We start from the raw sequence: 27,500 nt of genomic DNA, 5'->3' as shown, positions 1-27,500 counted from the left end.
TGCCTTTGAAGAAAAACAAACAAAGACCTTTGGACTCCCTATTTCTATCTCAACATATGTTTTTCCTCTCAAGCAAGTACATTGAACAAGTTAAACAGCAAGTTGAACTTGAATTTAATTGTAAATATTTTTTTGAAGTTCAGATGAAACAACGTTCATTATTCAAAATTTGGAAAAGAGACTCACTTTCTTCCCTGACTATATTCTATAACCCACAGGCTTTATAGTTATGTGCAAAGGAGATTACTAATGTTTCACAACCATTAACAAATTAATGCTAATGTTCTGAAACACATTCAAACTGAATTTGCTAAATTATGAATTTATAACAAGTCTGCCACCTGAAGAATTAACTGGAGAATGTTAAAAGAGAGTTGAACACAAAGAACGGTTCTTCAAATATTTTTGAAGAGTCACACTGTTGAGTGCTAAAAATCATAATCCACAAACCGTATATCATTGGCTATCGTTATAATTTCTGAAAAGCAAGAGATTTGTTTAAACATAAGAGAAGACAGAAGACTAAAGAGAAAAATAAACAAGTTGGAGAAAAGGCTGAGAAGACTCAGTAATGCACATGACGACCAATCAAAATCATTATAGCGTGACAGACAAAGGTCTTGGAATGTTCGAGGTCGATTTCACACATCCAAACGATTTTGTGTAGGTTGAAGGAAGTACACCGGCGAAAAACCAAATTCGTGGAGGTGAATAAGCGGCTTTATTTAAACTGATTATTAAATTCAAGGTTGGTGGTAATGAGCATAATCAATATAAGTTTACTAGATTGAGTAGCCAAGCGTATTAATCTGCATCAACCGTTAGTTTCGATCAACTGTTCGAACTTCCTACTCCACACGTGAAATTAACAACCAGTTTTCCAACCTGCACAGTCGGAAAGCAAAAGCACATGGTCCAAGAAAACTTCTTGAATTGACATTAGGTCTTTTAATACTGGAAAGCTTTTCACTAGAGGCTTATTCAAGTGTAATACATGTCGTGTAACACATTATACCACTGATTAAATGATGGCGTCCTCGATAAGACTTATCATTTTCATAGTTCTCGTAAAGCATTTATGCTTACTAATGACTTCCAAAACGTATGAACACTTCGACATCGTGGAAATCAACAAAGAAAGGATCGAGGATTGTTGCTGAAAGGAGCAAAGCCTTAAATAAAACGTTCGCATAGCACAAAAGGTGTGGTAGATTCACACCTAAATCGCACGCCCCCACTCAGATCCCAAAGGCCTAAACGGACTCGAGGAGTGTCGTTTTTTTTTATTGTTATTAATCATATGCGCATTTTGAAAGTCCGAACACGATCAAAAGGTAACGAGACTTGACTTGTAAATGATGAGATTTTGACAGAAAACCGTTGACCTGAAGTTTGGATTGCAATACCATTGCACATGATGAATAGAATTGTAATCTGCGAATTTGTCACAGTACATTGGGAAGTACATACGGCGCTACTGCAAATCTTACGCATATGCAAACACAAGACTGAATTATAGCATTGAAATAAAGAAGGCAAACCACCAGCCTTTGCAAAAAATAACTCTAAAAGTATACTTTCAGGTGAACGAGATAGGACAGGGAAAACAATTCAAAAGATCGCGAGCGATTCATCACCGCACAAAAGAAGTCCAGAAACTACGAACAAAACGCCAAAAATAAATTTCCGAAAACAACAACGGAAACTTTAAATGGTCGCAGTAAGGAAAGAGGTTGATTGGCATTTGAATTTGGAGGCTTTCCTGGCAAAACAAGGGAACTCAATACCTGTATAAATGTAACTAATATTCAGGACAAGGAAGGAAGAGAGCAGCTATAAATGAAGTTTAAACTCGACTACCTGTGCGTGACACGGCAATACGACTTTGAAGAAATAAGAAGACTCCGACAGAACATTCCAGTTTATGAAAACAACAAAAAAAGTTTGTGTTCACTTCGCAATTAAGTAAATGAAGTGGAATACAAGTTAGTGTAGCTCAGAAAAATAAAAACGACGAAAGGACAGAGCAACGAATATTCAAGCGAACGAGCCGCTTGTTGCTGATCAAGAATACGCGCCATTAGTTTACCTGATTTAAGGTTCCTGTTTTATCTCTCTCCTTCATTTTCTGGGACTAAGCCAAATGGGAAGTATTTCCCAACAAAGTGCAGAACTTCAGGCGATTGCAGCTCTATGCCAAGGCGCAATCGCGTTGTCAAAAACTTTTTGTGTGGTGGCCTTGAATGCAACACAGCCACAACGCCTCGATGAATCGAGACAAAAACCACGCATGCCCCAATATCGTGAGCAAACACGCGCGACACGCGCGAGATTCACGTAGTCCTGATTTTACGACGTCACACAAAATCCAAATGAAATCCGCAGTTTTTTCGATTAACATTTGTAAATCAGATTGAACCATGTGCATTTCAGAGACAATATACAAGCTAAAGGTTTCATTGTCTATTTTAACCTCACCGATGGAATATGACAACAAAAATAAAACGAATAAAAATTTTGGCCGCAAGTTTTTATACGGACTGTCGAGGAACCTCCAAAGGGGCACAAAAGCTCTAATAAACATCTGCAGTAACAAAAACTTTAAAAATACACTATTAAACAGGTCATTAGTCCTGGCAATTATGCATTGTTGGTTTTGTAAAAGATAAGGTTGACACAGTTTGTACCTCTGTGCGCATACCTAAAACGTCTAAAATATCGGAAAACCCCAAGTAGCTTTTCTCTTTATAGCTCATCAAACGTTGCGTTATCCTATTTTTCTACCACTCCCTCCAACATATGGATGGAGAAGACCGCATGCCCCGGTAAAGCTTTTAGGATATAAACCGAAAAACAACCACTGTATTTTGCCGATTACTAGTAATCGGCTCCGGCCTTGGAATTGAAGTCCCAACCGTGGGGTGGCTGGGGGGGGGGGAGGTATGGGCCACAGGGTAAGGGTTTGAGCCTCTTCGTTTTGCGTGACGAGACAAAAACGGCTGTGAGGGAGACTAAGTAGAATGCGGCACCCCCACCAATAATATGCGAAAGTAACCCCCCCCGCCCCGTGCTTGGGCTGTTCCCAGGAGCACTGTTATCTTGTAATTTCGGTCATATAAATGAAAACGTCAAGTGCCTTTGCGAAGATAAAAGCAATAAAAAGTTAAGACACATTATTTGTTCAAATCTCCGTAAAGAAAAGGCCGTTTAATCGTAGTATGCGGTCGATCATGTTTTGTTAGAATTTTTGGCTTTAAGTTTATCATTTTGACTGGTCCAGGCCGGTTTTTGTCTGACCGTCACGTAGATTCTGAAACTCAAATCTAGCAATAATGCCTAGTTATAGCCAAGGTACCACAGGTTTTCCACACAACTGCAACGAAGATGTGAATGAATCAGGTTAAAAGAGAATGTCTTAAAGCATGTAAGAGTTCATATTAGCACCTCTCATCATATCGCCTCTTGGCTATTTTTGCTCCTAGTGTAAAGTGCGAATAGAATAATCTAAGGCTGGAGATTAAGCTCAAGACTATACGCTCATAAACATATAGATACACATACCGTTATATCCTTCATGATGTTGATCAATAAGCACGAATGGAACCACGTACGAGCTGCCTCACAAAATTCCTTTCATCTCTGAAATTCATAAGATCATAAGATGTGAACACCCCAATTCTCACAAAACATGCGATCTGTAAAGCTCTAAGAAAAACAGCGGATTTTCAAAAAACTGTCGACATTTCTAGAACCCAGAGCTGTACACGAGGTACAATCGCACTGTGGTATAAATAAAATATTAGGACGGAATGCTTTTGAAGGCGAAATTTGTTAGTGACCGATGGCGTGTATCGCCAGGCCAAAGCTGTATGTAATATGACGAGCCCATATTCCTTTAACGAATTAATAATTTACTACGTATACATGGTCGATACAAGCTTTGATGGCAGCCACTTCTGACGTATTACTAAATGACGGCTGAAAGAAGATATTAAATCGACTACTAACAAAACAAATACACGAGAATTACGTATTTGTTTTGTTTTTTTTGCGTGAATATCATATAAATAACTCTGAACCGACAAAGTTTTCGTTTTATAACTCGGATTGCTTATGCATAGTCTGTTCCAGGGGTTCTAACTTATGCAAGGTTCGATTCAGTCTTTGAAAAATTTAAACTGAACAAGGATGCCTATTTCACACATGCATTATATATGCCTCTCAGCCATGACATTTTCTTTGTAATATTGTCTTACCTTTCCAAATGGGGGGGAAACATTGACCGATAAGCGACCACAAACAAGTTGTAATTGTGCAGTCAAGTAATAGTAGCGAAATGTAACAGAGATAAACAGAAACCACTAAATTTCGATTTTTAACATACAACGCTCGAACCTCTACGAGTTACGGATAAAGAGGACCAATCTGATTCGAGCATTTAACTCTCTTTGATCTCAAATTAAACTGTCTGTTTACTTTGACTGACCACTGTCTTTTGCGATACATATAACCCGATAACTTCTCAGACGATCCGAACGTCTCTTAGTAACCTGTTCTCTCCTCCCCAGAAGCTCCGGCTGGTTTTTAATAATTAAAAAAAAAAAAACAGTAGCAATATAAAACAAAAGTAAGCGCGCGGTGGACAATGGGAAGAGAGTAAAAAAACACAAAACAAAACAAAAATAGTCCAGCTGTTATCGACCAAAAATATAGCGAATTGTTCATTTTTATGATAAAAGCATGAAACTTTGCCAGATTAAAACCAACCCTAAGACTAACATTTCTGGATATGGAGCCAAGCCAAATTCAACACTGAACACGAGTACTGCGCAGGCCCTAAAATGGCCTACATGGAAACGAGGCTGACAGTGGAAATGCTTCAAAAATACCGGTTTTGAAGTGTTTTGGTAAATAAAACTTGTAGATATCGTGGAAGAAGACATTTGCTTTGCTGTCATGTTATCTTTGGTGTCACGTGACCCTTTCTTCCAAATTTGGCGAAGCCGTTGTTGGGTGTCCTGTGCTGGAGCTGTCTTCTGTGCATTTGTGCGTTTTAAGGGGTGAGAATGGGTAACGATTCCCACAATTTTAAATGATAACACTTGCAACTATTTTCCAATTATCAAGGGTTGGATTTGTTTTCATACAAATGTCAATTACCACATGAACACAAGGCAACAATCTTTTAAACTGTTTGAAAAGCGTGCAGTTAGTACTGCGTGCGGTCATTTGGGGGTGGATTCAGATAACATCGCATAAAAGCTTGAACTGATCAAAAGTTGTGATTGTATGGCACTCTGGCTATTGTTTTCCATCTAAATGTAGAGCACCGCTCAAAAACAAGGCAAAAATCCTTTTGATGATCTTAAAAGCTAGCCTCCAGTTTCCTGCCTCCACATTCGGATACTACATTAAGCTATTTTATTCTCCTTTCAACTATTAACAAAGTCAATTACAAGGTTCAGAGCTGAATCCAGGAGGTGGCCCGGCCCAAATAGTTCTCTCCTCTTAATTTTTAAGAAATGTCAGTTTTTGAGGTAAAAATGAACAGGTCGTGCAGTAGCAAGCGATCGTGCCTCCTCATATTTCTGTTTGTTATGTCTGAAAAAATAGATGACAGGATAGTCTTGTGAGGCCATTTTTGAGATACGCAATTTAAAGCTACCAAATTGATATTCCTTTAAATTTTATATTAACACATTAAAATATAAAAAATATGATCAATCTGAATGTAATAAAAATAGGCATGTTTCTCCCCGTTAAGGACAAGAAATAAAGCCTTTCAAACTCAGCTCCCTAACAATACGTCGAGTGCTTTCACAAAAAAAAACAAAGTTGTTGCCATGTATGTCCTCAAGGCAGAGTATATTTAAAGTGCATGCTTATCCCTTATAATTGACAGGAGCCAATTGAACAACAACTGAGCTACTTGAAATAGATGAAGGAATTAGCTTAACTTTACTCATATTTCTAACGGTAATCTTTAATAATAATAATAATAATAATAATAGTAATAATAGTAATAATAATAATAATAATAATAATAATAATAAATACTTACATCGCGCCAATATCAATATTGCTATTTTCACCAGCGCTTAAAAATAAAAATATTTCAAAAAAAATTAGCACGACTGCATAAAGTATACATGCATAAAGTCATGAACCTACCAAAAAGAGTTAAAACAATTTTGTCAACACTAAAACTATAAAAATTACCTAGACTACTTAAATCGTAAAAAACTGCATAAAACCTACTAAAAACTAGATTAAAAAGCACATAAAAGCACAGCTTTCTGAAATAAAAACGTCTTTAGTGTCTTTTTAAAAGATGCTACTGAGGGGCTACTCCTTATCGCGTAGGGCAATGAATTCCATGGTTGAGGAGCAGCAGCAGCAAAAGATGCGGTGCTTGAAAAATTTCTCAGATAAATTACAATTTAGACACACGAGCTGTAGGCAACTACAATACCATTCGATTGAAAGAGAATTTTCGAATAATTTTCACAAAATTACCATGTATGATTTGAGCATTTCAAGTCATTGTACTAGACGTGATGCAACACTAAGGCGGTACACTTTGGGTCCAAAGAGCGCTCGTTATCTTATAATTAGGGAAAGTTTAAAATTCAATTATCGACTTCTCGGTTAATGTTTTTCAATTTAGGAAAGTGTACCTCATATGAAAGGCTCATAACCAATTATATTGGAACAACTATAATATTTTAAAATGGTACAGAAATGAAATCCATGGTCGTGTACTCATTTAAGCCGAGAAAAATGTTATCTTTTTCTACCACAAAAGTTGATAATGTCAACGTTTTGTGCATCTATCCAGCCACAGAGAAGTTGACCTTTTATGCGACAAAAAGTTCCAAATCAAAGAAAAATAGCCAAACATCCAACCATTAGAGCTGGTTTCTATCGCTAACTTTACACCCACAAGTGAATTTTCTACTACAGACAACAAAGGGGAGTTAGGAGTGTATGCTCAACAGACCAGTTAATCAGAAACCAATGAAAATGGAAACTGATGAAAAATTTAAAATGCTAAGGATTTGCAGTGCGTAGGAAGAGATTCGTATGGGGTTTTGTGACTTGGGCGGCTTTATTATCCCACTCAAGCCTAAGATCATCGTTCTTATAGCAGCCGTATATACAGCATTTTAATCTCTTCCACGAGCCAATTATTTCTGTAGACAGGCTGCTTGGGGTATTTGGCGCCATGTGTAATTACAAAGATTAGTTTCAGCTCATACTCCGCGAGCTTCATATTGTTCAAAATACTCAGCAGGCAGTGTACCGGTACCAGATGAACAGCAGCTCAGTAACAGAACTGAGTTGAAAAGAAGGGTGTGGCTCATTCATTGCTCATATAACCACAAGTCATCTTATTCAAAATGACGGTAGGTGCACCAAGTAACGAATCTCTGTATCCATGTATGTGCAAAGCAAAACAGAAACACCCTTCTAAAATCGGTGAAGAATAATAATCGAAACAGTGAAATCTTTCCATGAATAACAAGATGAGAATTCAAATGGTGAAATGAGATTTTACTAAGGAAATTTATTCCGCATACTTTAAAACTGTGCTGCACACATCCCACCAAACATAAGTTAACGCTCTTGCATCTTGTTTGCATAAACTGAAACAGGCTGACAATTACTTCGTAGTCCAGACATTTCATATTAGTTTGAGTGATCATCAACAGTTAAATCAGAACCCATTCCACCAATGAGGCGATGCTAGTTATTTTAGTTATCCATGTATAGTATGGACGCCAAAGAAAATGATGTCAGTGTCACGTGGCCGTTGGGTCCTGATCTAAGCTTGCATTGGTGTTGAGATCCCTGACAACATTTGCCAACTGAATGAATGTGATCGAAAAATTTGTGGGATATGTTTCTTGAAAGAGAGATTAAGGACAATCGATTTTCACGTAATCAATGCAAATTCAAGCACAGTGAGATACACAAGCCCATTTGATTATCGTAGATCCCATCACGTCGGACAGACATTTTTTACCTTGCGTTTGCGTTAGCCTGCGTGCAAGCTCTCTCGATTAACACCCCTCCCTCTTGCGTCTCCTTTTGAGTGTAGTTTGCACGTGACGTTTCACGATAGCCCCAAATAGACAGCTAGATCGTAGGCTGCACTTGTTTTTTCCTGGTTGACAAGCGTTAGGTGCAAACAAAAGCGTTTGGGAAAAGAGTTAGTTGAATTGGTTTTTTCGGCTTGCACTTGCGTTTGTTTATCCAGCCCTCATTATCTTCAATAAAACGAGGCAAGAAGTGAAAAAGAAGATGAAGTGACCTTCATAGTGTTTCCTCAACTCGAGTAGTGCTCATGCAACATACCTGTCGAGCAGTGTATGAATGGGATATGTGTAGGGAACAACACTTCTGAGGCATACAAGTCTAAAGGTTTTAACTTTGACTAAGAGGTATATCGTGGCAGTCTGGCTATGAACTCATTAAATGAAAGAAAAACTGCTTCTTTGGGACGGTGTCGATTCACCATTGGCAAAACTGGTGTACAACCTACTCTTAAGATACAGTGACATCTACAACTATCTTGTGGATACAACTATCAGAAAGGGGGGCTCCTCAATTCCTTAAATATGGCATATTTAAGGAAAAAGTCTATGTCATGTGACTTTCGATTGTCGTCTGCGGAGAAAAAAACTCTGCAAAAACGCCGTGCGATCACAATTTTTGATCAATTCAGGCTTTTAGTCAATGGTCTATGAATCCAACGCAAGATGACGCACGCAGGGCTAACCGGAGGCTTTTCAAACCGCTGAAAAGATTTTTGCCTCGTTTTCATGTAATGATTTGCATTTGTATGGTAAAAAACAGCCCTTGATAATTGGACAACAGTTGCAAGAGTGTTATCATTTGAACTTGCCTGAAAAGGTGCCCCTTCTCACCCCTTTAAACACTCAAATGTACAGAGGACAGCCTCAGCACAGGACACCCAACAACAGGCCGCCATATTTGGAAGGAGGGATCACGTGACACCAAAGAAAGCATGACAGTAAAGCAAATGTCTTCTTCCACAATATCTACGACTTTTATTTACAGAAACACTCAAAAATGGTATTTTAGAAGGATTTCCACTAACAGCCTCGTTCTCATGTAGGCCTTTTAGGGCCTGCGCAGTGCTCGTGTCCAGTGTTGAATTTGGCTTGGCTCCATATCCAAAAATGTTAGTCTTAGGGTTGGTTGTAATCTGGCAAAGTTTCATGCTTTTATCATAAAAGTGAACAATTTTGGTCGATAACAGCTGGACTAGCAGGGCTGGCTCTACGGCAAAGGGCTGATTTATTATAGGCCAATATTTCGGCTAACAAAATTAGCCTTCCTCAGAGCCAGAGTTATACTGAGAGAAAATGTCTTTTAACGGCTCCTAAAATTTGAATTTAAAATTCACATCAGTGGTTAAAAATTAACAACAATTATTAATACCAGATAGGATAATATACAATGAGGTCTTCTTCTCGTACGTCATAGAGGCAAAACCCCGACACGAGACGGTCTGAACAGAAGGAAAGAATATTGAACTGTTTCTATTTCTATTTTTATTGTATAATCTTTAACCTGTATATTATTCTATCTAGTTTTAATAATTGTAGTTAATCATGCGTTAAAACTAAGTTCCTTAAATAAAAGTCCTTCTTCATTTTACGGTAAAAATCAGTGAATTGTCCCGTAAAATGAGTCGAGAAAGCATTCCATAAAATTACGCCTTTATAACTAGTAGAGTTTTTAAGAAAGTGCGAGTTAAAGCGAGGGACGGTTATGTTATTACTCTTTGTGAAGTTGTACGCCTTGCAAGGTTTATTTGTCAGGTATGATAGAGCCGCAGGTGCTTCACCTATAAAAACACTATGGAGCATTTTAATTAATCGAAGTTTATATGAGTAGAAGGTTAAAGTATGCAATTTCGAACGTCGGTATACTTCACCAGTAGGCATGTCGCGCGCGGGGCAAGTTATATATTACTCTGGCTACCCTACGGTGGAGTATTTCCAGAGAATTTAGTAGGTTCACATTAAGGCAGCCGCCCCAAACGACATGCAGTCCATATAAAACTGGAGGCAATATTATCATGAATTATAAGTTCAGTAGGACATTTCTGCTCAAAAACGAACTCCTTTTTAAGAGGTCCAGTTTGTTAGGGACTGTGCAATAATTATCAGGAGGGGGGGCTGAAAAACTAGAGTTATCTAGCAAAAACTTAGACAGTACCCCCTCCAAAACACAAAAAATTAGTTCTAACCCCCCCTCTGTTATGTTAAAAATAACGTCGCACCCCCCCCTCCCACCACACTGGTAAACTCAAAAACTGGACTGAGCTGCCATCACAGCTTCAATAATGACAAACGTTATTATGTAACATCTAGTATCGAGAAAGATGTTGATCGCTTGATTGAAGATTTAGACAAAGCATTTGGTAAGTACCGGTGTGCTTACCACATTGGTTCAAAATCTAAAACTTCTGAAGCCAGAAAGAGAAAGGAGCAGAGAAAAAAATCAAACAACAGGAGATTGAACGCTTCAAATAACAGACGAAAAAGAGCTTGCATTATATTTAGATCCTTGGGAGGAGAGCCTGTTGAACTTTGTTATGAGCCACATATATATGGAATTCAGCAAATCGATTCAGTCGATGAAGAAACATTACTTTTATTCACATCAAAAACCCGACAAAGCTTGTCTACGAGATCTGTTTGATTCCTATTGTTTTATGGGGGAAGCTGAAAAACAAGTTCATGATTTTTGCTTTACATTATAAATTAATGAAATTTATAATTTCTTCTAAATTAATTAGAAGACGGGTTAAAATTGATCAGTTGTGAAATTGCTTTTCATTTTGATGGAATATTTTCAATAATCGTTTAACAGCTGTTCGTGTTGATATTTGTTACAGTCTATCATGATTCCTGTATTGCGAATCTTTTACTGCGTTTAATTTTATTTACATTTCGAATAAAACTTTAGGTCCCCCCTCCGTCAAATGAGTGATTTTACTTTGAGCCCCCCTATCTTGGCAGCAATTTTATGTAATGCCCCCCCCCCCTAAACCTGAACTTGAAAAAGAAACTAAGCACAAAGGCAACCCGGCAACTAGTGAGGTTCGCTTGGAGAACCGATACCATGGCCTTGCCTGATCACAAAGTGGCAATAACAAAACAGTCCAAACACTAGCTGTTAATCTTATTCTAGCCTGCATAACAGGCGCCTTATGAGCTAAGCGAGGCGAACGCTGCCTTGCGTGAAGCGCGAAACGAGTGTGAAGCGCTTCGCTCGTAAAGCGCATGTTATGCAGGCTAAACTTATTCAAAAAACTATAACCAAGGAAGGAAATACCCGCTCCAGTCACTGCCGTTGCCTTCGTCGTCGGCTTACGGTTCCTATGACTCAGGCCACGCCTTTATGGAGAAACGTTGTCCTAGGAAAAGTTGACCCCTTTTGGCCTAGCCAAGAGCGCTTGCGCATGCTCTTGTTATTGTCTCGCCTTGACTGAGCTTACCCGGCAGGGGGAGCCAAACTGGAAATGGAGAAAAGTTAGCCTAGCTAGGAGGGTAACCCTACCATCAAAAAAGGGTAGCCACGTGCCAACTTTTTGTTTCTTATGTAAACGGTTTGCCAAGTTTTGTAAGGAAAGATAGATCGTTTTCAGTCACGTGTTCAGCAGCTTTGCAAATTGCCTGGAATAAAAGAAAGTTTCAATATGTGAAAAGAGTTCAATTCCCACAGGATTTTTATGGCCGCCGGTACATTGTTTTGTATACAAATATGGTCGCCGTGACGTCATGTGAAAACGATCTATAGGAAAAGTTAGCTCGCCCAGGGTAGCTTGGGTAGACGGGTGACTCTTCTATTTCTCCATAAACTCTTATAAACGAGGCTCGAAAATGACCGCGGGAATCCTTCCCATGTTGCTTTTCCGCTTGAAAATGGTCTGAGCTCTAGAAGCAAGCTGAACAACAAACAACAAACCAGTTAAAAATTATTTTTATATTCTGAATTTGCGACGGTGTACAGCTTGTCATAAAAAAACTCCATCAAAACTAATTTTAAATACCACACAAGATCGACCAAGCACGATAGAAAATTACAGTTCAGCAAACACGACAATCACATGAACACATCATTTCACCATAGTTAAACAGCAATATTGCAAGCTCTTTGTTACGGTCAAAAATGGTAATACTGAAATGCACTTCATAGAGTCCTTTTTTACACGGCCATATGGCTTCCTTTAATTCTTGACAAGATTCTCACCACATTATTTAGTACGAGTGCTGCGATTGGATGAATAGTCCTTGACGGCATTTACAATACTACTTGCATTCTGATTGGTCAAAAACTACAGCTGTCGTCTTCACGCGAAGGTATGATTTGTATTTTAGTTTGAGGGTGTGGAAACTAAATGAAAATAGCCAAAAGTAAAATACTCTATCAAGTAAAAAACTGCAATGCATTCCACTATTACAGTAGTAAATATAAATAACAGCATTTTTTCCAGGTAAGGATAGCCTCTATTCCAGGTGATAAGACTTTGGGGAGCAGTAAAACCTAACACATAAACTTAAAATAAGGCAGGAGGATGACCAAGAGGGAACTGGGGAGAGAGAGATACCTCTTATCTCCCACGTCTCTTAGCCACTATTATTTACCCCACTCAGGAATAGTCTATTGCAAATCACTATTGCAATAGACTACTTCTGAATCATCTAAAGCCTCTTTTTCAAAGTGACTTTTGGTGTGTACAGTTGACTCTCTTTTAACGCACTCCTCAGCCGACACCTAGATTTGGTCACCGTTTTTCTTAACTGCCTTTGTTTGACTCTCTATAAGACGGACACCTCTGTAAAACGGACACCTAGAGTTGGTCCCCGCCTTTCTTTACGACCTTTATTTGACTCTCTCTAAGATGGACACCTCTGAAAAACAGACACCTAGAGTTAGTCCCTGCCTTTCTTTACTCCCTTTATTTGACTCTCTACAAGACAGACATCACTCTTAGAAGAACACTGAACGCCGGTCTCAAAAGTGTCCGTCTTAGAAAGAGTTGACTGTATCGTTTTATTTGCCAGCCAATTTAACTCAACTCATTTTCATAAGGATTACTGTACAACATACCTCGCTTTCATAAAGAAGCTTTAAAAGCAATTTGTTACAGACTACTTTCTTCACCTAGCTCCACGCTACCTCAGCACCCGGATAACCTAAGTAGACTGCACTTATGACAGTAATATCTTATTCAACACAGCAGGCAACAGTAGGCAAGCCTTGGCAATTCCACTACACTGTTGCAAAATTCCATGGAAACAATCTTGAATACCATACTTCCACGAAAACAGGCAAATTATAAAAGTCTGATAGTTCAATACTTGCCGAGCATAAAGAGACAATGGAAACATATAAGGAAAGCTATTTGCAAGCTTCTTCAGAAACCTGGCAAGGGAAACAGGAAATCCAGGTTACTTACTGCCTACTTTCAAGGAAGCGTGATAGCATCATGTTGACACAATATCAAGGCCAGATGGAAGCCAACAACTGAAAAATTTATTTGGCCAATATTATATTATAGATCTGACTGAGTTACACTGTTTCGTCTCATTGAGGCTTCAGCTTTTTTTTCTAAGGAAGGCATAGCATCAACTTGAGCATTCCATATGCTAACCAAGTTAAGACCTTGCACTTATTTTTATTTGGGTGCTTATAGACAAGGAGCCACTACTATTCTGAAATCTAAAAAGTATTGGCTAGAACATGTTAGTTTAGGTTAAAACATTCTGGTTTTTCTAAATAGTAATGGCCACTTTAAAGTAAAAGGAAGCTGTATACACAGGAAAGCAGGGTTGGTGTAAACATCTTATGCTTCTAAGTACCCTGACAGCTTGCTTCCAGGCTAACTTGTAAGAGTTGTTTTAAGCTCTCTACTTTCATAACTTACTCTACTCGTGTAATCATACCTAAAACAAAAAATATTCATTCTGGTAACTTAGCTGGAACGAGAGTTGTACATGTATAAGAACGCTTAGTGAGCAACTCCAAAGGTGCGGGTACTTCAAACAAAGCTAATGATCATGTACAAGAAAATTCACCCAAGAATTGCTTGAAAGGAAAGGATGATAACCTCACAAAAAATTATAATCTTCATGATAAACAGGTTAAAATAATGATAATGATCTTATTGATAAAGCCTTGTCAATGAAGTCCTTGGTCCATAGGTTCCTGTTGCTGTTATGTTGTGTATGTTGGAGACTGTTAGACCTGATCCTTTCTTCAGGATGATGGAGGTGGCGGTGGACCGGGTGGGGGAGGGGGTGGAGGAGGAGGCGGTGCACCCATCAGGGGAGGTGGACCCTGGAATATATAAAAAAATGGGTACATATTACTAAAAAGAGTTGTTGTATGGATAAATAAACTGGCTAATTTACACTTAGCCTGCGTAGCAGGCGTTTGGAAGTAGTGGGCGCAAGAAAGAACGGGTGTGTCTCCCTCTCGCACGCCTGTTCTTTCTTATGCCCACTGCTTCCAAGCACCTGCTACACAGGCTAATTTACAGTGAAACACAGTTAAGTGTCCCTGGAAAGAATAAACTTTGAACTTGATTATTTCAATGTTGAGTTCATAATGGACCTTTTTTCCGATACGGCCGCCATATTGAATTTAATAGATTAAAGGAGTATTATGGGATGCCCAGGGGGCACTTGGGAAAAAGGTGATCAACATTACATCCAAACACGGCACAACAATCTTTTTTTCTCATTACAATATTTTGCTAGGAAAACGTAAAGAAAAATTGGCCCAAAAAGCACGCGTTAATACTGAGCGAGTATATCAGATCGTGCTCATGCCCCCTGGGTATCCAATAATACTCCTTAAATCTAATTAACTCAATAAGGCCGCCGTATCGGTAAAAAGGTCTGTTGGTTTCAGAATCCCATTCTTCGGTTGAAGACTTGAAAATTCAGAACAATTGTAGTTGTGATTGGATTAGCGCAGTCGCTTTAGCCATTTGTGCTCCTAGCCCTCCCTTCCCTCGGGATGTCTTTTGGTGAGTATCTGCGATACTCTCTACTGAGGTTCTCAGTGTGACAGCAATGTTCTTACCAGGATTTTCTACACTAACACTGGGGTCCACAGGACCCATAAAAAAGCTAAAAGGAGGCCATGAGGGAGAAAAGCCGGTCACAATTTTTAGACACAGCTAACTCAATATAACCTAATTTAGTACTTTTCAATCTTAGTTAGGACCTTTCTGTAAACCACAGTAATGCAATGAAAGTTTCCTAATAAAAGATTATTGTTCATTAAAATTTCGCAGGTCTGAGTTAGAGTAAATACCTCGTACTTTCTTGGATAATGATGGGTGTTTTCTAAAGATGCCATAACCAATTAAATTTTGGCTTATATAATAAAGAAATGTACGTAGGTGTACATAGGTTGACATACGTGCAAGATAACAGTTTTTTTCCTTTCTATGGGCCCTTGGGACCCCTTGCTCTAATTATAGTGCGGAATTTCCCGAAAAAGTCCGGCAATGCGGCAATGCCACGGTCTGCTAAGAACAGTGATAGTGCCTGGTCGTTGCTGCTCACAGGGTTGTCATGGTTACTCATTGCACGCCCTTAAGCCTCCCTCAGTTTGACCAGGCACCTTCCCCACACCCTACTATTGGCAATGGGTTTAATCAACAACTTGAAGGCAAACTTAACATTTCAAGGGTGAAGTTGAGAGCGAGACTTTTAATGTGATTGTTTTCGTCAAATACTGCCAATATTCTGTTGTAAAAATAATACAAGAGCACTTTTTGGTGATTCTTATCAGACAGATGCAATACCTGGTTTTTCTCTACTGTATAGCAATGTGCTGATATATATGGGTATCAAATATGTCAGTCAATCAGGATGCTGAATTTGCAATATAAGCATTTTGCTATACTTATTGTTGTGAAGGTTATGGATGTACATGTACCAACAACATTTCTGAGACTTATGACTAACCACTAAAGAAAGGAGCAGGTCAGAGCCAAGAGATTGACTTACCCAATGGTTATCTGAAGGTGGTGGCAGGGGTGGGCCATGGAATGGAGGGTATCCTGGGGGAGGGGGTGCGCCATATCCTGGTCCCTGGCTTTGCCACGGAGGGAGTGGAGCAGGACCAGCTACAAAACAAGTCATGTACAAAGATAAATCCTTCTTCAAAATCTTTTCTGTTTGTTTGTTTGCTTTTATGCATACCCTAATTCCTTCATTAAGCCCCCACCAGGGGGCTTATTTATTCCAAGCATCTTTGAGAGGGGACTTAATAGAGATGGGCGCTTATTTAATTGTGTTCATTAGGCATCAGAGATTGGAGAATTCGCTGGCAAATGTTCAGTAGCCTATGACTATCTTTTATTCAGACATGGAGCCTCTTTCAAAAGATTCTCCTGTACACCTCTCTCCCGCTACTAGAACTCTTAGTGAAAACCCTGTGATAGTACCAGTTCTCCATTAGGAACTAGAACGCAAAGTGAAAAAGCTCAAGTGCAAAATGTTGGAGGTCATGAAAAATGAAAAACAAATCTGAAATTCCGGCATGTGAATAAACCACACAAGACCAGTCTATTTGTCTACTTGTAGTGATACTTCAAAACTGTTATACGTAATTTCACAAGTCATTAAGCGAGTGAAATTTGAGACAACTTTGAAATATCATGAGTGGTATTTATGCCAAATATCACATACAAATCATGCTATTATTTGTTTATACTACCACCCGCAAAAGGTTTGTAATTGTCACATGTAGGTATTTCAAATTAGGCTGAAATACCACTGCTCTAAGCCAATCAAATTGCAGAAATTTCCCATGTAGTAGTATACAGCTGTAACAGTCATGATACAGTCTATCATTTATTAGTGAACAATAATGAGGGGGAGGGGAGGGTGGCTAAAAAGAAAGGGACTCCTTAGAGAGGGGGGCTTTTAAGCTAAAAAAAACACAGCAGGAAGCAGGAATCTCATTGGAGATTTTTGGAAAAAAACTTTATCACTCACCTTGCCATGGTGGTGGTGGAGGAGCAGCTGAAGACGGTGGGGGTGGGGGTGGGGGTGGTGGTCCATGTCCTCCAGACACCTGGGGAGGGTATGGTCCAGGACCACCCGGAGGGGGTGGGGGTGGAGGACCACCAGGCTGATGATGAGGAGGCATACCTTTAAATGAACAGATGAAAAGATCACAAATCACATAACCAACCTCTCCTTTCGTAAAGAGTAGTCTTAAAGTTTTTTTTTCCATCTTTTACTGCACAGACACCAGAGTGGGAATTTGCATAAAGATGTCTGGCTTTAAATGATGTTTCGGATCACATGCGACTAGCGTTGTCAAAAATCTTTCAGGATTTTGGGTTTTTCTTCCATGTCAATCAAACCGCTACCATAGCAACCAATCCTTGTTAGTCAAATAAAGGTGAAATAACAAGCAGAAGCTGCAAAATCAAATGTTGGCAGAAATGTACCGATTTGTTTTCACTCTGTGTTTCTTATATGGGAACAATTTCACCTTGGGAATCTAAACTTGCCATGTTTCAGAAAGAAGGCAAGAAAACTCGAGAGCTAAAAGATGAAAAGTTTACATCACACAACAGAACATCAAAGCACAAATCTCCCCGATTAACAAGGCAGAGAGCGGGAAAACTTACTGCGCTTTTCAAAAACACACATACTCTGAAGTTCAAAAGCAACAAACACACAAAAAAAGATCGAAATCAACCAATCACAAGTCACAAACCATGACCTTTTGAACCCTTTGAAGTAAACTTCTGCTCCCTAAGAGGTCCACTAGAAAGCACCATGTCCTCAGATTTTGATTGACATTGCAGAAAAACCCAAAATCCCTAGATGTTTTTGACATTACAGGTTGCGTGTTATCCAAAACAGCTGTAATAATTTCCTGCAACAATTCCAACAGATAACTGTGCAGGTTTTCCGCTTCAGGAGAATATCACCAAAATTTTTGATCAGTTCAGTTCACAACCATAAGCAGGTCCCATCAGAATTGCTTTGTGATGGTCTGGGACCACTAGATCACTCTGTTGGCCAAGGACTAGCACTCAAACCCTCAGCTTCGCTATCTCCCTAGGGTGGCCAACCTGCCTTATCAATTCATTTGATAAAACCAAATCTTTGTACTTCGGGAGGATGTGTCTGCAGCAATAGTTTGAAAATAGCAAAGACATAAATAACGCGTATTTGCGCAAATCAAAATCTTACCCATCATGGGTCCCCCTGGAGGAGGCAGAAGTCCTTGTTTTGCCCATGGTGGTGCAGATGAGTTATTAGGTGGTGGGGGAGGAGGCCCTCCCCCAGGGATGGGTACAGGTGTGCTCATCAGAGGCTTGGGTCCAGGCGGGGTTGCCCAGGGGGGAGGACCAGAGGATGGTGCTGGACCTGGAGGTGGCGGTGGCCGATCATGATTTGTGTTCTGTCATGCAACAAGAAAGTAAAATAATTATTTTTTTATGTGAGACAATTAGAAACCAAATAAAAATGAGCATAGTGTGTTATTACGACACAAAAACAGACACTGCAGGAAAGTAAGCCCAATATTTTCTCTAGTCTTCTTTAATTCTTTGAATCTTAGGGTGCATTTCCTATTTCCAGATCAGGATCAGCGAATGTGATCCGAGATCACTCAGATCATGGCACATCAAATGAACTGATGAATCCTTGTCCAGAGTGGATTCATCATTTGATGCAACATGGTTCAAGTGATCTTGGATCACTGATTCTGATCCAGATCATCTCAGTGGAATGCACCCCTAGTGTCATTTATGAAGAAATGAAATGAAATCCTGTGCTGTAACAACTCATCTAAATAAAATCTCAATAGCGGTACATACTATCAAAAGGGGTTTACTGGTATACAGCTCTACATTTTAACTTTTGAGTCCATGTATGAAATAGAAAAGAGAATAGTTGATGATTTACAAACCTGAATGGGTGGAGGAGGGAGAGAACTGGGAGGATGTCGGGGTGGGGGTCGGTCTTGACTACTCATCATGGGTGGCGGTACTGTTTGGTTCATCTTTGGTTCTGGTGGTGGGCCCTCCCCAAGTTCTGCCATAAGTGATAAGTACTGCAAGGAATACAAAAGGTCTTTTCATTAGCAAGGAAAATTAGCAATCTTTGTATACCATGCAGAATAGGTTCACTATTTTATCTCACTGTTCTTTGATTATCATTTTGGATATTGTGGCACTGTCATGACCTAGCCAGTGCCATATACACAAACACATGGTGAATTCACCCAACCAAAGTGGCTTTTAAGCAAAATTTACGTTTTTAAGACCATCAACAAGAAAGCTGCAGGATACGACAGGACTAAAAAGGAAACAAAAGGCAAAAGAGACAACTAAAGGACTTGATGAGTAATGGTCCAAAACTTATTATTACAAGTGAAAGAGAGAAAGTAGGCTATGATGCTGTTACGAAGTCACAAGGAAAAAAGAAGGGAATGCATATCCTACAAAGTGCATCATCATACGAATCATTACGGAGCTTAAGCAATGATGATGGGGACGACAACGACAACGGCAAAAAGCAATAGGTTTAAATAAGTAAAACAACTTTGCACATGCATCATGCTTTTTTGTACATTTCTTTTCCGCCATTGCACAACTATGATGGGAAACTTCCTGGTTTCACATTTTATGGAGAATGTGGACAGAAGACAACGATTTTCTTTTCCTTTTTCTGAACTTAGATACAGTGCTTTATAATCAACTCCAGAAGAATTCCTCGACATTAAATAAACTATATGAAATGGAACATGACTAATAAATTTTGGAACAGGGCGAACTTGCTTTCCAAGTGACATTTTTGCTGCCGTTGCCATCTTGGTTGCTTAAACTCCTTACACAGACACCTCCAAGAGACATGTAAATCTTGCCACATGGTGTTCAACAAAAATCATTAAATATTTCTATAATACCTCACTGTCCATTTTTGCTTTGTCCACAGGAACATCAGGGATTGGAGGAAGGCTGTAAGAAAAAGTAAAACATAAATCATTAATTTAACTTGTAAGAATTGTTTTCAGAAAAGGAGAAATAGGAAGATAGGAAATTCTAATGTAAATGACAGCTAAATGTAAGCTAAAACAGTGAGCATTATACATGTATTATATGTGAAGCTGTTCCCAAGGGAATTTTAACACTGGCTTTTAAAAATCACTACAATTTGCTAAAATACTCCCTTTCCCCCTATGAAATGTTGTATTATGTCGGTGACAGACCTCTGGCCCACAGAAAAAACCAACAACAACATCAACATAGCCTGCTTCACAGATGTATCTATCCCTAGTTAGTAACGTCTGTATAACGTCTGGCAGCGCCAATGTTCTGGGTCCCCAACAGACTCAACAAACTACTAGAAATGCATTTCAAATTTCCACTCAACCTGACTGGCAAATTGACAATGGCTTTTTTGACAAACAGGCCATTCATGGCGCATAATCAAATCCTGGAAGACAGGTGGGGGCAGGAACAAAGATTTCAGCACTGTTTCGCAGACGGACTTAACAAAAAAATTTAGTTTCATTAGTAGTGCAGGCTACAGCGGCATTGTAAAGATGGGAATGAAAAGAAGGGGAAGTGGGAGAGAAATCAGACTCTGCTAGAAGAAAATGGGGGTACAAATAACAAGTCAATGAGTTTCCACAAGTGTACATCCCTCCCATTACACTACATGTATGACTCACCCTGTCTGTATGCAGTCTGTAGCCAGATGGCCCGCAGCACCGCACCTTGTGCACAAAACATTGTTAGTCACATTTTTCTGTTCAGGACACTCCCAATGACGATGTTCTACTGATCCACAGTTCCGACATCTATAACAAAAAGAAGGTTAGAGCAAGTATTAGAGTTACAGTTTTTTAGAAACATTCAAGAACAGATTCATTGGAACACTGATTATAATATCTGAGACAGACACACGGCTAGTGAACTTTTTTTTTACCTGAGAATTTCATCATCTCGAAGAGTGCCATTCAGTGCAGCTAATTCTCGAAGTTGCATTCTTTTCAAGTCATTCTGACCTTCAGGGGCCTCAATACCTTGTCGTAATATATCACGAATCTGTGAGAAAGAAGAAGCTATTTGAACTACAATCCTAGACAACAATCTTGGAACAGTCATTCCCAAAAACACCCTCTTTTCAATAATTTTAAAAGGATAGGTACAGACTGTATTCAAAGAAAATGGAAATGTGAAAGTGTTCCACATATTTTGACATGATTAAAGGTTTGACATCAAAGATGAATGAAAAATTGCATACAGTGGAAGTTCTCCTAACGGACACTCTCGTAAGCCGACAGCTCTTCTTTCGGCCGCCTTCACAAAACCCTGTTTTACTCAACTCCCATACAAACTCTGTATTTTTTCATTCTCATAAGCGGCCAGCTCCAGTAACGAACACCTCCTTAGGGTGTCTGCTTACGAGAACTTCCACTGTAGTTCAGGGATGTCCCTTATGGCCAGCTGCTGGCTAATTTCATCTGCTGAAAAAGACCTTAATTACCAACAGCTCATATTGCTCTGGAAAACCAAAAGAAGTGGAAATTTTGAAGGTACAGTTAACTGAAAAAGCCAGCTTGACTAAGAAAAAAGCCTGCTTCGCTTTTCCTTAGCTACATCCCTCATAGTTAAAACATAAAACAACCACAATGGAGGGAGGTCACCACACAGTCTTCTCTTTAAAATTAGGTGAAAAAAACCTACCATAGCTACAGCCTTCTGAACTGATTCATTTGTTGGCCCAGTAACCAGAGCATGCAGAGGTTCATCTTCCCCAGAATTGATTTGTCCACCCTTTCCTCCCTGTTAAAAAACAGAATAAGTGGTAAAAAAATCATTGTCAAGTACAGTAGACTTATCTTTTCAAGTTGTCCCCTGTTGTGGAAAATATTGATTTAAAATAAGCATGGTTCTTTTGGCTCTGCAAGTTCACATTCTGTTTTCTTGTAAGGTTGAAGGAAATATAATGGACGAGATTGAAGCTATACACATATTAGTGATGCCAGAAATGATTTGGCCAAAAAGTCAAATTGTTATGATAGAGCCACTTAAAGTCACAATACAAATCTAAGAGTTACCAGTCTACAGGGTACTGTAAGGGATCCAAAAACTGTTTAGCTTTAAACTGAGAAACTTTTTACAGCTGAACCTCTCCACAGCGTCCACCTTCAGTACAGAAGAAACTGGCCATTGTAATGAGGTTTAAACAAGAGTCAATGTATGGACTGTCCGCAAAAAAAGTGGCTGTTGTAAAGAGGTGGCCATTGTAGAGAGGTGGCCGTTGTGGGGAGGTGGCCGTTGTAGGGAGGTGGCTGTTACAGCGAGGTGGCCATTGTAAAAGGGTGACCGTTGTAGAGAAGTGGCCCTTGTAGAGAGGTGGTTGTTTAGTCAGGGTTCGATTGAACTTATACTCAAACTATAGTCTTATTTTTGTCCACACACTCTAAAGATGGATCTGGAAGTGAATAGGATAAAACTGTACTTAAGAGCCATACGTTATGTATTTTTCCCTCTTTTATAGATCCTTTCCCTCTGATCATGATTTTAGCAGTACTCTGAAAGAAGGAAAAAACAAAATATTGTATAAGAACTAGAAACAAAACTGAATTGCCATTAATTTACAACAATTATTAATATCATATTATAAAGCCAATGTAGATCACAGTGTACCTCTTTTTCCATTTTCTTTAATGTATTGCCACTATAAATAAAACAACAAAAGGTATATCAATAAAAGAATGAATACATAAACAATCCCTAGGATTTCATGATAACAATAATATTATTTCCGGTACTGTGGTCTTACAATAACGGAATGGAAAAATAGTTTCCCCAGTGATATTTTCAGCTTTAGGGATCAATTTTCAGAAATTCAGAATTATTCCACTAAGATTCTTAACTACATGTAGTAGAGTAATGCTTTGAACTAACTTTCAGTCTCTCAATGGCTTTTACCTAAGGCAAATTGTGTGTGTGGGTGTGGGGGGGGGGGGGGGGGGGGACGTGTAGAAAATGCCTACCACAAAAACAACAACAATAACAATACAAATAGAGCTCACCGTGGACCAATCAGCAGTCCAATAAAGTTCACTTCAGGGTGATTATCCTGAGGAATCATCACTTTATCCTGAATTTTAATAAGAGGTGGCCTGTAAAAGAGAACACAATAACAATGTAATTTTGTTCAATAACATTTTACAAATTGCATGAAGATATTCCATAGAAATCAAACTAAAGGTCAAACGTGGGCCAACATCTACCCCACAGGCAATAGGTAAACCATGCAATGAGACCCATATTCTAGTCTCAGTAGTACAAAGCACATTATACCAAGGTTATTACAACTCCCCTCTGGACCAGATGTTACTCAACTCAGGGCTATCACTAAGATTTCCAGTTGCTGGGTACATGCATTAAGTAGGCAGGGAATTGAGGAGCTAGGAATCTCTTTTGGTTCTATTTTACAGGGTTTGAAATTGCAACATATTAATTTTTTCCATTTGCCACTGGAACATCGAGAGGAGTCGCAAATTTGCAACCAAATAAAAGGACTAGCAATTAACATTTCACCTCACTTTTCGCTAAAATAGAAAAGAAGTGGAAAAATATTTTGTTCATCTGTCTTAATTTTTAATGAAATCCTAGGATATGGGGGAAACTATACATTTTTCTTACAATGTTATGTTCACAATGATATTCCCTCTACAGCGGTTTCTTAGAAATATTTATTGCAGATTCCTAGTTTGCTGGCATGTGGATGACAAAATACAACAAGATTCCTGCGATAACCTCAGCTCTGTGTTCTTGTTTAGTTAGATCTTGAATAATGTCAGAGAATGTCGGATGTATAAGCGATTTAACTCTTTTCAAGAGTCTCTTTTGAATGAAGAAACTGAACAAGCAAAAAGTTTGTTTTTGTCAAAAAGGGAAGAATTTCCACTCTTGATCAAAGGATGACAGGCAAATCGGAGTTACAACAATCTTTCTGGTGACAGTCCTGCAACTGCAGAGTTACCCCTCCCATCGGTATGACATTAGTACCTATTCATACACCCAAGCAAAGAAGAGACAATATTAAGCAGAGTTCCTTTCTTTTTTCCTGAGGAAACAATGCAGTGGAAAGGGCAAGGCTTCAACTCAAACTTAACAGATCAAAAGTGAAAGTATTTACCATACCTCCACTCAAATAATGGGTGAAAAATGACTGACTAACTTGTTAAGAAATTGTACAAGTGCATCTGTCAAGGACTGAAACTTGAACATTTTATATTGTCAACTCTGTTAAAGTAAGGTGACTGCCAGAAACCTATTCAAAAGTAAAATCGGCGACAAAATTGTTGAGACATTGTAGTCAAATTGGGTAACTTCTGACAATAAAAAAATCCACACCTCCCCACCTCTACTCCATTGTAGCTCTGCTTGCTGATCGTAGTGGATAATTTTTAGCCTTCTTGCGATTCATTGCGGATTCTTGCTGATAGTAGCGGATCAATGTTTGCCTTCTTGCGAATCATGGCGGCTTCTTGCTGTCTTCGCCGTTGCTTACTGATCGTAGCGGATCAATTTTTGCCTAATTGCGAATCATTGCGGACTCTTGCTGATCGTAACGGATCAATGATTACCTACTTGCGAATCATTGTGGATTCTTGTCGTCTTCGCCGTTACACACCGTTTTTACTCGCAGCATGTCTCTACGTAACACAAACAACAGCCTTGCAGCCGGTTTTTGCCGCTGGATTCACGACTGCCCACTTTGACAACGGGTGCCATCCCAGAAGTTCCTCCTTCTTCTGCGAACGATGTTTGGGAGCCCATCGCATCTGACTAACTTCCGGACGTGCCGTCCTTTGCCTTTTTGGCCGTGCCTCTGTGGTCGCTGCCGTTAAATCAGCGCTCTCAGCCGAACAAACTTCATCTGCAATAAGCGTTCCGGCAGCCTCAAGCGTGGCTGGGGGCGTTCCCACGACGTTTGTTTGCATTCTCAAGCTTTGGATCTGGCTGCGTCTAGTCTTGGTTTCCCACCAATTTCAGCTACCAGCATCGGATCGGTTAACCAATTGCAAGGTAGGCCAAACTTTGTTGTCCCTTATTTGTGTCAACTTTTTCGCCGCCGGTATCGCCCGTTGCTCCTTCGCCCCGAGCGTCTAAAAAGCCAAAACGGCGTATGGACGATATTGGTGGTTGGCTGGAGGCCTTTTTAGTGTATTGTCTCGTGCTGACGTCATTTTTCCCCACCGCTGGAAGGATCTCTTACTTTATTAGCTGTTGATCTTGCAGACCTATGGCCAGTTCACCGGCCGCGTGTGGTTAGCGTACGATCGGGCCTCCAGCAAGCATGCAGCCGCAACAAATTTGAGACTGGTAAGCTTTTCATGTCCAAGCGTTCTACCCCTTACTTTTTAACTCAATTGCATTGCATCATTATTTAGATCATAAATGCGTATCTTGCAATTACCCTCGCGAAACTCGATGTTTTAGTAGCTTCCCTTCAAGCTAAGCCCTGTCGGACGAGGCTAGGAACTGGTTGGGCGACCCACTGCCAACATCATCGTGAAGGTCCTTGCTTTGCTCTTTCTCTTATTTTTCTGCTGTTTTTTACAATTTGTATGGTGTTATTTAAAGTGTATTAGGAAGCATATTTAGCATTACGTCGGCGGCCATATGAAAAAAAAAACAAAACAAAAAAACTGCAACCACCACAACAGTACAATTCGCTTGCAAATTATTGTTCCTTTGCCGCAGTACAGAGCAGAAACTTTGATCTATCGGCGAGGAAACCAGGACACCAATACACTTGGGTTGGCTACAGTGTGAATTGAATTCCAAACTAGATTTCAAAAAAAGACGAGGTTTCGACAGTAAAAAGCCAAACTGAACAAAACACTCTGGAGAACCATATCGCGCGACATACACAAACTCGTCTGCGAAGTGAGATGCACTAAAAAATGCTCTTGTATCTCAATTTTCGCTCTTATTTTGAAGCTACTGGCCCAAATTGCTTCAATGTTTTCTGGAAAGTACTTCTGCAGTCAATGCTTCTAGCCAAAATCATTTCTTGATGGCCAAAACTGGCAAAAAAATCAGTCAGTTGGAACGTAGTCGCCACATCGTTGCTAGGCAATCTTGGATACCAAACCAAAAGAAAGAAAGATTTATGACAAAAGCAAAATTGCAGCGATGCAGCCTGCTGACAATGACATCACGCTGCTGAGCTCAATTGGGACACTGTCATGACTGTTGCCAGGCAAGTGAAGATACCAAACCAATAGAAAGAAAGAGTTATGACCAAAGCCAAATGACTCTGCTTACGATCCTCGAGTGTTCCGGGTGACATCACATGACTAAATTATCAATTCTCTTTCACGAGGGCGCTTTGTGTCTTGCTTTGCTCTGAATGACTTCGTGACCGCTGTCTCCCCCTCCCCACACTGTGTGCACAACATGAGTACCGCGCTAGCAGTTTGCAAATGTCCAGGCCTAGCTCTCCATTTGAGAACTGTGAGGGCCCTGCAACGGTGCTTGTAGTATTGGGAATTGAATTTGATTCTATCAATCAAGCTGCCCGCTTGCCAGCAGACAAACTATTGGCCTTGCAGGGCCTGATAAGCTTGTGGCTTCCGCATAGGTGGTGCAACAGACGCAAACTGGAGTCCCTCTTTGGCCATCTACATTATGCTGCCAATGTGGTGTGGCCAGGAAGAGCCTTCCTACATTGCATGATCGACCTTTTGTGCTGCTTCCACAAGAAGGATCACCTGATTAGCCTCAACAGAGAGTGTCATCTGGACTTGCTTTGGTAGCATCAGTTCTTGTCACAGTGGAATGGCGTTAGTTTTTGGCTCCTTCCAGGCTTGCTCCCTAAAGCTGATGTGGCAGTTCCTTTGGATGCAGCTGGATCACTGGGCTTTTGAATGTTCCTAAAGGGCTTCTGGGTCCCGGGTTCCTGCTCAGCAGCAGCAATCTATCGCTTATAAGGAGCTGTTCCTAGCAGAAATTGCTTCCCACGTTTTTTGGTGCCATCACTGGGGCTGAAAGCATGTACTCTTTCGCTCTGACCACGATGCTGTCGTCCACATCTCGAATGCTAGGACTTCTAAAGTTCCCTGCTTAATGCGGTTGCTTCGCATTCTGCTGCTCGCAGTGGTATGTCATAGCTCCTCCTTCTCTGGGTCCTAACCTGTGCAAGGCATTATGAATCAGAGTGCTGATGCTCGCTCTCATTGTCGTTGGCAGGAATCCAGGCAGCTGGCTCCAAATACTCAGCCTTGTTCAGCTTCGATGCGGAGTCCTCGTCCTGCTTACCGACTTGACTTCCCTGATTTAGAACAGCAGCGCTACTCCTTTCGTACTCGTGGCCTGGCTCCCTTGATTCGGCATTCCTATGCGTCAGCCCAAGCGAAATTCATTTCCTTCTGCTGACAGC

At 39.9% G+C, this 27,500-nt stretch overlaps 2 protein-coding genes across 3 annotated transcripts in view; both read right to left on the bottom strand.

The window, feature by feature from the left end:
- LOC140946362 (uncharacterized) overlaps positions 1 to 3,867 on the bottom strand; it is a 51,818-nt gene extending 47,951 nt beyond the window's left edge. Inside the window, exon 1 of one of the 2 annotated variants that reach the window (XM_073395466.1) lies at positions 3,562 to 3,867. In XM_073395466.1, the coding sequence (XP_073251567.1) occupies positions 3,562 to 3,576 (15 nt within the window). In that variant the 5' untranslated portion in view covers positions 3,577 to 3,867. Of the gene's footprint in view, positions 1 to 2,089; positions 2,275 to 3,561 lie in introns of those variants that run through there. The other variant, XM_073395465.1, reaches the window with a different exon arrangement.
- Positions 3,868 to 12,241: 8,374 nt separating this feature from the next.
- Positions 12,242 to 27,500, bottom strand: part of LOC140945933 (splicing factor 1-like) — a 23,323-nt gene continuing 8,064 nt past the window's right edge. Inside the window, exons 5-16 of the mRNA XM_073394994.1 lie at positions 23,137 to 23,226; positions 22,748 to 22,778; positions 22,573 to 22,632; positions 21,782 to 21,880; positions 21,021 to 21,139; positions 20,764 to 20,892; positions 19,996 to 20,047; positions 18,997 to 19,140; positions 18,276 to 18,486; positions 17,061 to 17,216; positions 16,068 to 16,186; positions 12,242 to 14,382 (exon numbers count right to left, since the gene is read on the bottom strand). Of these exons, the coding sequence (XP_073251095.1) occupies positions 14,302 to 14,382; positions 16,068 to 16,186; positions 17,061 to 17,216; positions 18,276 to 18,486; positions 18,997 to 19,140; positions 19,996 to 20,047; positions 20,764 to 20,892; positions 21,021 to 21,139; positions 21,782 to 21,880; positions 22,573 to 22,632; positions 22,748 to 22,778; positions 23,137 to 23,226 (1,291 nt within the window). The 3' untranslated portion in view covers positions 12,242 to 14,301. The remainder of the gene's footprint in view (positions 14,383 to 16,067; positions 16,187 to 17,060; positions 17,217 to 18,275; positions 18,487 to 18,996; positions 19,141 to 19,995; positions 20,048 to 20,763; positions 20,893 to 21,020; positions 21,140 to 21,781; positions 21,881 to 22,572; positions 22,633 to 22,747; positions 22,779 to 23,136; positions 23,227 to 27,500) is intronic.

Source organism: Porites lutea, chromosome 8, assembly GCF_958299795.1.
Source record: "Porites lutea chromosome 8, jaPorLute2.1, whole genome shotgun sequence".
Classification (NCBI taxonomy): domain Eukaryota; kingdom Metazoa; phylum Cnidaria; class Anthozoa; order Scleractinia; family Poritidae; genus Porites; species Porites lutea.
The sequence above is the reverse complement of the archived record's forward strand: the minus strand, read 5'-3'. Positions and strand labels throughout refer to the sequence as shown.